The 11794-nt window shown below is 38.8% G+C and overlaps 1 protein-coding gene across 1 annotated transcript; it reads left to right on the top strand.

Annotated features, from left to right (window-relative positions):
* Nucleotides 1–1233: 1233 nt before the first annotated feature.
* On the top strand, nucleotides 1234–7168 carry C17H5orf46 (chromosome 17 C5orf46 homolog). Its single transcript, XM_053567459.1, has 2 exons — nucleotides 1234–1318; nucleotides 6972–7168. The coding sequence occupies exons 1-2, from the start codon at nucleotides 1249–1251 to the stop codon at nucleotides 7106–7108; spliced, it is 207 nt and encodes a 68-aa protein (XP_053423434.1). The 5' UTR covers nucleotides 1234–1248; the 3' UTR covers nucleotides 7109–7168.
* The last annotated feature ends 4626 nt before the right edge of the window (nucleotides 7169–11794 follow it).

Raw genomic sequence — 11794 nt, 5'->3', positions numbered from 1 at the left:
CCATAGGAGACCCACCAGCTAGGAAGCAGCCTAAGTGTCCATTGACAGAGAAATGAATAAGGAAAGTGGTATATCTACACAAAGGAATACTATTCAACCCGTTTTTTAAAAAAAGGAAATGCTGTCATTGGCAACAACATGGATGAACCTGGAAGACATTATGCTGTGTGGACTAAGCCAGGCACAGAAGGACAATGCCCATCTGTCTCCTGATCTCATTTATATGTGAATTGTAAAAAGGTGCACTCACAGAAGCAGAGCAGAAGGTGGTTACCAGGCCCTGGAGGCTGGAAGGGGGGCAGTGATTGGGGAGATGTTGGTCAAAATATACAAAATTTCTATTAGAAGAAATAAGTTCAAGAGATCTATTGTACAACCTGGTATTGTTGTTAATAACCACATATTGTATACTTGAAAATTGCTGAAAGGATAGATTTTAAGTGTTCTCACCACAGATAAATGATAAGTATGTGAAATGATATGCATATTAATTAGCTTGATTTAGCCATTTCACATTCAAAATATCACATTGAATATCATTAATATGTACAGTTCTTGTCAATAAGTAGGTAGATCCACAGCCTGAAGAAGGGAGCTATCAAAATACTTAGTTCTTAAACCGTGAGGTCAAGGGTTCCACAGGACAGATGATAATGCAGCAGACTCTCTCTGGAGTAGCGTGGCAGGTTATCTGGAAGGTTGCACAGAGATGAGGGTGTTTGAACTGAGCCTGAGGAATCCGCAGGAATGTTTCAGGGGAGAGGGAGGGGATAGAAGAGAAAATAAGAGCAGAGGCACTGGGTGGGGTGTGAAAGGGCACACCTGTGTGGGCAGGGGAGATTAGCTCAATGAGGGAAGAAGCAGAGTGTAGAGGGAGGGGAACAGGCACGCCTCCCCAATCGGATTTGGTGTTTGCTCCTTGACACTGATAAGTAAAATTTGCCTACTATCTATCTCATTATCAATGCTGGCATTGGAACTACCCCAGAAAATTCACTTCATTGCCATTTACAGTTACAAACTGGAAAAAAAAAAAAACAGGAGAGTTTGTCTTTCCCTATAAGAAAAATGTTTTGTTTAAAAGGTAGGTCAGAGCTCATTAGTAGGGATCCAAGAGCAATCTGTGCAGACACCTTGGGCAACCATGTGAATTCCATAGCAGATGATGTCACCTGCACGTCCTATAAATAGAGCAGTGTTTCAGGTGCACCTCAGCAATTTATCTGCCTCAATACCCAGTGCTACAAAATGCCTGTCTCTGTACTTCGGCTGACAATTATCCTGGGACTGCTTGTCTTAATCCTGACCTGCCATGCAGGTAAGTCCTTCTGATCCCAGCCAGAGAATCGTGCGGTTGTTAGCATTGATTGGATGTAGATGGCAGCACTGATTTAGAACATAAAAGGAAAGAGGGGCCTGTGCATACCACAGAAAGAGCACTGGATTGAAGACAAGTGCCTCACATCTAACACAAAGAAACTAGGATTTTTATTAAAATTTGCTTCCGTTACAACCTCTATTCTCAGTGACTGTATGGAATTTGGCAAGATTTTTTTTCTTATATATTCATATGACATAGTGCCACTATCATAAATTCCTTGGGAGCTGAAATGTATTTAATTTTTAATGATTATAGCTAGTAATGTTCAATGAAGATAATGTTCTCTGGCATAAGACTTTTAGGTCTGGCTCTACCACTAATCAAAATTGTGATTTTAGGCTCGGCGCCTGTAGCTCAAGTGGCTAAGATGCCAGCCACAAACACCAGAGCTGGCGGGTCCGAATCCAGCCTGGGCCTGCCAAACAATGACAACTACAACCAAAAACTAGCCAGGCATTGTGGCAGGCACCTTTACTCCCAGCTACTCGGGAGGCTGAGGCATGAGAATCGCTTAAGCCCAGGAGTTGGAGGTGACTGTGAGCTGTGATGCCACGGCACTCTACCCAGGGCAATAGCTTGAGGCTCTGTCTCAAAAAAAAAGAAGAAAAAAAATTGTGATTTTAACATGCTATTTCCACCTCTTAGACCTCATACGTAAAGGGAACATTTAACTTTCTCCTAAAGCTATCATGAAAATTAAATAGAAGAGACAAAACGCATTAGCACAGTACCTTGTCAATAATAGCCATGTAGTAAATATTAACTGTTCTTGTCATGTATTATCTCATTGGAGTCTAACAGTAATCTTATTAGTAAAATACACAGTTTTATCATTTCCCTTTTTACAGGTTGATAACTCAGCTTGCACACTCTGGTTTTTCTTCAGATGGTATAAACCTTCTACCTTTCAAAAAACTCAGTTTGCAGAGGGCAAGTTTCTTGAGCGTAGATACAGATAAAAGTAGCCCCTGGAAGTGAAGCCTTCGTTCCTAGATACTTCCATTATAACAGAGCATCTTTTTCTTTCCTATCTGTTCTAAGCACACAGAGGACCAGAGGCAGCATCCAGCATTCTCATTAAGTACTTTATTTTTTTGTCTATAGAAAACTGTAAGCTTTTGACTTACCTCTATTCAGAATGATAGGTCAGAAAATATAGACAGTACAAAAATTTAGTAACAGAGTTCTTTGAGTATAACTTGCCAGTACTATACATAGGTAGACATTACAACACAATCACTCTGGAAAAGCCCACAGAGACCATCATGTCCACTCTACTTCTAAAGTAGTTACCACAGTGAAGGGAAAGATGAGATTTGACACTGACGACCAGCCCCAGATCTGTCTCTCACGAACTGAAACTGAGGTTAAGTCAGTTCCCTGCTTTGAACCTCAGTGCTTTTATCTATAAAATGTGGTAACTATCAATTGTACCAAGTCAAATAAACAGTCTTTCATAATGACTTTGTAAACTATAAAAACTATAAAAATGTCAGCAATACAGGTATAAATTCAGAAGAAATACATATGGCTGTATTTGCTAACAGTGTGAATATTCTTTTTATTCACAGTCACTAAGAAACTCAGCCAGGAAGTTACTATAAAGAAAGGCTATTTATTTTTATTTTTATTTATTTATTTATTTATTTTTGAGACAAAGTCTCACTATGTTGCCCTCGGTAGAGTGCTGTGGCGTCACAGCTCACAGCAACCTCAAACTCTTGGTCTTAAGTGATTCTCTTGCTTCAGCCTCCCAGTAGATGGAACTATTATAGGCTCTTGCCACAATGCCCAGCTATTTTGTTGTTGTTGTTGTTGTAATTGCATTGTTGTTTGGCAAGCCCTGGGCTGGGTTCAAACCCACCAGCTCTGGTGTATGTGGCTGGCGGCCTAGCTGCTGAGCTACAGGCACCGAGCCAACAAAGGCTATTTAGGGTGAGCACAGTGGCTCACACCTATAAGCCTAGCACTTTTGGGAGGCTGAAGCAGAGGAAAGATTGCTTGAGGCCAAGAGTTAAAGACCAGCCTTGGCAACATAACCTGACCATCTCTACAAAAATTTAAAATATTATATTGAACATAGTCATGTATGCCTGTAGTGTAGTCCTAGCTACTCAGGAGGCTGAAGCAGGAGGATCACTGGAGCCCAGGAGTTTGAGGTTGCTGTGATCTATGATGATGCTATTGCGTTCAGCTCAGGTGATAGAGCAAGATTGTCCTAAGGGGAGTGGGTGGAGGCTATTCCCATACTATCCAATATTATACTTGAAAAGAGAAAATATTTAACTATTGCCTTTGGTGATCAATTTTTAGGATACCAAATTGCTTTATAATTTAAAAGTATTTTTAGTATTTTCATAATCTCCCAACACACTAGAGGAGAAAGTGAATTATAAAAGATTTTGTTGCTATTATTAATAATAGAAATAATACAGTAAACCTTTATTATGATAAGTGAAATATATATACACACACATATATATGATATATAAAATATCTTTCAATACTGACAACACCGTTATGAAGAAACTGAGAGACATAGTGGTTGACCATTGTGTACAGGGTACATGGCTAATTTTGTTTGAAGACAGGTCAGGTCTGCAGGACTGCAAAGCATATGATCCACAACACTTATTACTTTTCAAAATACACATGACCCACAGGCTATGGCCAAAAATCTGAAGTTCATACACTATAATTCCAGGCTCCGTGCATATTGAAAAGCCAGGATTTAGTGTCATATTAAAATTAAAAGTCAATAAAATTCAATTGTTTTGCAAGTAGGTAGTTAAAAACAAAGAAAAAACAAACTCACCTTTTGTGTAAGAAATTTTCATTTTGTACTTGGCAAAAGTCTTCAGAGAACAATCTAGAGTTTGTATTATATGATGTGAATAACACACTCTGTGGAGTTAAAAACATTCAGCCACCTGGCTCAGCCACTTTCTAGATGAGTGATTCTCGGTGAGTCATTAAATTTCCTTGGGCATCTGTGTTCTCTCCTACAAAACTGTGATACCATTATACCATTTCTTAGCTGAATGAGGATTAAGGCATGTGTTGAAAGCACTAGCCTACTCCAGCACAATAGGCACTCCTCCAATGAGTTCTGCTTACTTCTCTCTTCCATGATAAAAACAAACCAATTCTTTGGGTGCTTTGGCTGCCCAGTAGTTTGGTGAAGGTCATATTGATATTTATTATTTTTTATCTTAACTCTTAGCATATCAGTATGCTGTGAGCATAGCTAATGTTAGGCTCAAAAAAATACTTTTTGAATGAAAAGACCAACAGCTGAATGAATGACTACCTGATGATTTGTATTCTGATTTTGGTTATACATCTCAGGCTGCTGCTCCTGTCAAATCTTTGGTTGTAGCATAGTAAACAATAAATGTTTGAAAAATTGTTTGATAATCTTTGGACTAATAGTTTCTACTTTAGGATATAATATAGATGTGAGGCTTCTGACATAATTTGACAGCCTCTACACAAAGGGTAGTTGCACGTCTTTCATCCAAAGTTGTGGGGTGCCTTGTTGGAACTTCTTGGGTCAAAACTTATGGCAGGCTTGCCAGGTAAAATACAAGACTCTCAGTTAAATTTGAATTTCAGATGAAAAATGAATAATCTTTTAGCATTAGTGTGTCCAGAATATTGCACAGATCATTCTTATAGAACTAAAATTGTATTTGTTGTTTATGCAAAATTTAAATTTAACTTAGCATCTTATATTTTTATTAGCCAAATCTGGTAGCACTATTTGTCAGGCTACAATAAAGCTAAAATCTAAGTGTCTTATCACATCCTGTCGTCAGAGTCCACAGAGGAGGCCACAAGTAGCTGTTGTCATTCTTCTGTTTCTTCACATCTCCTAAAAATAAAGACCACCAAACAAAGTCAACACACTCCAAGGAGCTTTTATTTTAACTGAACTCACTGTCTTGATGCTTGACCCTCAATCCAAAGGGCACTTGGTGAAGGCTCAAGTATAGAGGCCTTCAGATACAGTTCTACCTTCTCCTACTCTTTGTGAGATCTTCTACAAGTCACTTAACCTTTGTAGTTTCTAAGGCCAATAAGCTAAAAAATGCACCACCCCCCATAATATTGGTCAAAGACAAAATTATATAGCATTTGTGAAAACATTATTTATAAAACTATCAGGTGATATGCAAGTGATAGAATTTCTCTCTGTCATCATCATTACTATACTATTTTGAATCTTATTTTATTTTATTTTTATTGTTTGGAATTCATTGAGAGTACATAGAATTATGTTACATTGATTGTATTTGTTAGATAAAGTCCCTCTTATAATAGTCTGCCCTCAAGATGTGTGCCATACACTGTGACTCCTGCATCCTTCTCCCTTCTCCCCTCTCCCCACTGATAATCAGAGAAATGCAAATAAAAACTACCCTGAGATATCACCTAATCCCAGTGGAGAATGGCCCACATCACAAAGTCTCAAAGCTGCAGATGCTGGCATTGATGTGGAGAGAAGGGAACACTTACACTGCTGGTGGGACTGCAAACTAATACAACCTTTTTGGAAGGAAGTATGGAGAATCCTCAAAGAACTCAAATTAGACCTCCCATTTGAACCTGAAATCCCATTACTGGGCATCTATCCAGAAGAAAAAAAAAAACATTTTATCATAAAGTCATGTGCACTAGACTGTTTATCATAGCTAAATTTACAATCGCCAAATTGTGGAAACATCCTAAATGCCCACCAACCCAGGAATGGATTAACAAACTGCAGTATATGTGTAACACAGAATACTATTCAGCCACTAAAAAAAGATGGAGACTTTACGTCTCTTGTATTAACCTGTATTAAGGTAGAACACATTCTTCTTAGTAAAGCACCACAAGAATGGAGAAGCAACGATCCAATGTATGCTATTCTAATATGAAGGCAGCAGATGAGCAAGTTGAATCTTATTTTTAAAGTACAAATTATATAATCTTTCTGTGAAAGGGTATTTAGTTTATCATAGCATGCTTTAGAATCTAGATTTTACCAGACAGACATGAATCACATGTCTTCCACTTACTAACTCTGTAATTTTGAATGAGCTTCCAAGCCTCTATCAAATTCTATATCTTTACCTTTAAATTGGGATAATTTTGTCTGCCTCACAGAGTTTTTGTGAGGATCAAATAAGACAATGGATTTAGATTATCTGTCATAGGTGTGTGCTCAAGAAATACTACCCACCAATATTTTGTCTTGATTATTATTACCATAGGCAACCTTCATTTCAATCCTGGAACTAGCACTTACTGCTTATCTCTGGGAAAGCTACTTAACCTCTGTGAATGTCAGTTTTCTTATTCACAAAATGGGGCCTGTATCTACCCACAGTATCAATGTCTATTGGTCTGCCTCTCTGTTTTTAGGAATAAATGATATAATGTATGTGAAGAGTTTAACCAGGCAGGCTTAGATGTTTAATGAATATAACAATATAAGGCTCCATAATTCACAAGAGAAATATAAGGGACCTCAGGTTTCCCTACATGCAAAAAAAGACTTCCTTGTTGCTGTGAATCACCTCTGAGATTCTGTTCTGTTTTTCAGATGATAAACCAGACAAGTCAGAAGACTCAGGCAAAAACCCAGAGCCAGATTTCCCCAAATTTCTAAATCTCTTGGGCACTGAGATCATTGAGAACGCTGTCGAATTCATCCTTCGCTCCATGAGCAGGAGCACGTAAGCACTGAGACAATCCTTGCTCTCTGTCCACTCTGCTGCTGGTACTGTCTGCATCATATTAAAAGGAATGAGAAACACAATTTGTGGCACATGTTTTATTGCAAAATGTTGCCCTACTTTAAGAGATACTTTGCATTGGAATGAATTGCCCTGAACTCTTGGGGTGAGCACATTCCCATCAAGTGGTTCCACAAAGCATTTGTTCATTTCGTGGGACCAGGGGACAGAAAGCCCAGTCCTGGTCTGCCTCAGGTGCACTCTCACTGTGTGGTTTGGGGCAGAGCCCTCCCTCAAGGACACCTCCGTTTGTTCATCTGTGTTATTAAAGTAAAGGAGTCCCCTCCAGTGCAAGCACCATGATTATGTGGTGAAGGCAAAGGTTCACTGGGGATGGGGGTCCTGAGTCCTGTCTTTATTTTCTAGCCTATGTAGCTCAAGAGGGTCAGCAGAGTCAAGAGATATACCTTCCTTGGAGACAATGTAGAGAAGCTGTCAACATGAGTGTTAGTTTGATCATAAGAGACTGCCTTAGGGGCAGATCACCCATCCCAGAGCATTCCCAGGGTTCTCAATCTGCTTCTGGGTCCGTGTGCCCAATCCTAACACATCTTATTTCACCTATATAGCACTGATTTTAAGCTACTATTTCACCCTATTCTTAACATCCCCACATTAACCTCTCCAATTCAGTGCCCCAGGGTCAAATTTACACTTCAGAAATTTCCAGGGGCTTTCAATCTCTATCACTTTAGCTTCTGCTTTCTAATTTTCACCTTCATAGTCCCCTAAGCAGAATTTGACTAAGTATGGTTTATTACCTACATGTTTTGGAATCCCATGAAGAACTCACCAAAAATTTCAGGTTCCTTGATCCCATCTTGCATTGGCCAAGCCTAAAGGCATGCTTTTAAACAATATTTCCAGGTAATTCTGGTGTACAGAAAATTTTGAAAACCATGCCATTAGTCAAACTCTCTAGGCTACATGCATGGGCCTTAAAGTTCCATATAGCATTTAAATTTGTATTCTGATGTTGTATAGATGAGAATTTTTATATATTTCTGGAGAAAATATTTCTGACTTCTATTAAATTTTCAAAGGTATGTATAATAAAAAAAGATTAAGAGCTACTTCTACATAAAAGCAATGGTGGTCATCTTGTAATCACTTACCTGCTTACATCAATTTCTTATCATCTGGGCAGCTTATGCATGCAACCCTTCTCCACAAATTGCTAAACTCATGATGTTTCTATTTTATCGTTACATTTCCTGTTGTGTTGACTTTTGCAACTGTTGTCTTGCCATAATTGTTAATGCAAACAAGAAGAAAAGTAAAAAGTAAACAATGAATACCACCCATTATGCACAAAGTACTAATTATATTCTAGTTAAATTAAAATTGTTATATTAACAACATAGCAAAACAAGGAGTGGGAACAATGATAGTTATTTTTTTATCCCTTCCCTTGACAATTTTCCAAGTATAAGATGGCACATTATTTCTGTGTGTTAACACTGAAAGTTGACTGTCTTATATGCCAAAAAAAAAATCATTGTTAGCTCTAGACTCAGAAATGGCACCTAATATCCCACCCTTACCTCTTTCTGCATAAATGCCCTTCTTTCTGTTGCTGAAACTCATGACCACTTTGCACTGTCTTCCCTTGCTCTCCCTTCTGCCTACAGTGTTCTTCTGTTCTTTTCTCACGGCTGGTGCTTGGTCCTGCAGCTCCACTAAGAGTCACTTCTTCAGAAAACTATTCTCTAACTACTCTCATTAATACTATTTTCTTTTATTCCCAGCCACAATTATTCTCTCTCACTTTTTCTTGTTATAGTGCCATTCTGATGTTTATTACTATCTGGAATATGTTGTTAAAATTTTTAACCATGTAGCTAAATGAAAGTAAAGACCAGAAAGATCTGCATAGCTCCTTGCAGGAGCACAGCACCTGTAGCACAGACAGTAGCTTGTGGTGTCAGACACCAGTAAATATGATCAAATTACTTAATTTAGGAGAGAGAACTTAGATATCAGACCTAAACCACATCTAACTCAATTTGAAGGATGAGTCCTGAAGGATTATTGTTTAAAGACATAGCAGTCTTTGCTCAAGAAAACAAATCTATCCAGTAGTAGAGCCAGGACCTAAGAGATACCTGTGATTCCCTGTCCAAGGGGAGACTGTAAATGTAGTGGGTGATGGGGATGAGAGGAGACCACCACAATTATCACTAAGCACTTACCATGCACAAAGTGGAATAGGAATTATAAAGGAAATGTCTAGACTATAAATCCTTTCTCTTCAAAGAATTTGCAGATCTTCTGGTAAAATGACACAAGCTAGTGCACAATGCGATGACATCTAAAAATGCCTAGCAAGGGGGCGGCACCTGTGGCTCAGTCAGTAGGGCGCCGGACCCATATGCCGAGGGTGGCGGGTTCAAACCCGGCCCCGGCCAAACTGCAATCAAAAAATAGGCGGGCGTTGTGGCGGGCGCCTGTAGTCCCAGCTACTCGGGAGGCTGAGGCAAGAGAATCGCTTAAACCCAGGAGTTGGAGGTTGCTGTGAACTGTGTGAGGCCACGGCACTCTACCGAGGGCCATAGAGTGAGACTCTGTCTCTACAAAAAAAAAAAAAAAATGCCTAGCAAGATCAAGGTCAGTGGAACACTGCAAGCAACTTCTAGAGAAAGGAGCTGTCACTGGGCCCAGTGTGCTTAGGAAAGCGTTTATGGCAAAGACGAGATATAATTTGGGCCTTGAAGGACTGAACGAGATTTGATTTGAAAGAGAATAAAAGAAATAATGAAAAATCACAAAAATATATATTTAGCTTTATTTACTCCAATATATCTGATGACCAAGTAGTGTGTCAGGTGCATAATAAATGTAGATAATGTTTTGGAGACATTGAATATAACAGATTCCTCCTTCAACTCGCTCTGGGTTACTTTGAAGCTATGCAGAGTCATCATTGTTCCAAAAAATATATTCTTAACTCTTCTCACCCTCTGAGGAGCCCCTAATTCTTGTGAGTATTTTCCCTTCTGGGTTTCCATGACATATTTTTCTGGTTCCTCTCTACTTCTAGCCATTTTTTCTCATTCTTTTTATTTGGCTTTTCCTTATGCACCTGCCCCTTCAAAAGGTGTCATTGCTCTTCAAAAGGCCAAATGTGCTTGGTATTCCACATTGCAGCTCCCACATCAAGAATATTCCCTATAGGGCGGCGCCTGTGGCTCAAGGAGTAGGGCGCCGGTCCCATATGCCGGAGGTGGCAGCTTCAAACCTAGCCCCGGCCAAAAACCAAAAAAAAAAGAATATTCCCTATAATTTAATGAATTCCTAATTCAAATTCCTATTGCATTTTTTCTGCTGGGTTCCATGCTGAAATGACTGATTTCTTGCTACAAAACTGCATCAGTTTTTCTACCAATATCTCAGTTTCAACAAGTCTAAATACAAGTCCATCGAGTCACTCAAAAACCCACCTCTGTATGTCATTAACTCATATCAACATCTACGCAGAATCCAGAAACATAAGGGTCTCATTGGATCCTTCATACTCATCATCACCTTTATCCAACTGCTGAATATTCTACCCTAAGCTTTTGTCCTATGCCATTCCTTATTCTCAACTCCACTGACTAATTGGTAAAATTGAGTACCCCATTATTTCTTTACCAAGTTTCTTTGATAATATTTCTAATAATTTCCACTGCACTGTTTTCTGTGTTTCCTCACTCCAATCCATCCTGTACCTACAACCAGAACAATATATCAAAAATGTAATTTTGGTCATACCACTGCCATGCTTGATCCTTTCATGAATTCCGTTGTCTACAAAATCCAGAGAAAATGCCTTAGGCTGATGTTGAAGATCCTTCCCAGATGCCAATGTATCTTTCAGGTACATTTCTCACTCCTGAAACCAAACATCTGATGCCTGGTGACAAATTTTTTGTTTGTTTTCAGAGCAAATAGCCTTTGTATAAACCTGCAATACCTATGCACATGTGTTTCTTTCTGCCAGCAATGCCTTGCCCCCCAGCTCCAACCCCATCTGTTCCCTTGCTGATCTAATATTTTATAGAGTCCATTTCAAATACCAAGTCTGTGAAGAGTTCATGGGTGCCTATAATTAGCAAATTCTATTTTTCATGCTCAGTGATTTAATCATGCTTTGCAGGAATCTTTATACCAAATTGTTTCCCCACAATGTGTTAACTTACTTGTGTCTAAGTGTGCCCTTTTCTCTGCTAGATCATAGTCCCTTTGCAAAGCCTATTTTGGTCACCTTTTTTTTTTTCTTTTTTTTTTATGAAGACAGGTATTTATTATAAGTACACTTATATGTACCGTGTATAAGTTATACCTCAGTAAAGGTGATTTATAAACACAATTTATGAAGACAGGTATTTATTATACTTATTACAATTGGGAACATGGAGATCAGAGAGATGATGCTATCTTGCCTAAGTTCATGTAGCAAGTGAGTGGCGTAGCCAAAGTTTGAACCTCCATCAGATGTTGATGCCAAAGGCCTTGTTCTTTCTGTGACACACAGAACTTAAAAACAATTGTTCCTGTGTATGTTACTCACACATGCTGATATCTTCCATTTCTTCAAGTAGCATGGAAGCTCTTCAAAGTCAAGGACTTTCCTATATACTAAGAGGTT

Source organism: Nycticebus coucang, chromosome 17, assembly GCF_027406575.1.
Source record: "Nycticebus coucang isolate mNycCou1 chromosome 17, mNycCou1.pri, whole genome shotgun sequence".
Classification (NCBI taxonomy): domain Eukaryota; kingdom Metazoa; phylum Chordata; class Mammalia; order Primates; family Lorisidae; genus Nycticebus; species Nycticebus coucang.
The sequence above is the reverse complement of the archived record's forward strand: the minus strand, read 5'-3'. Positions and strand labels throughout refer to the sequence as shown.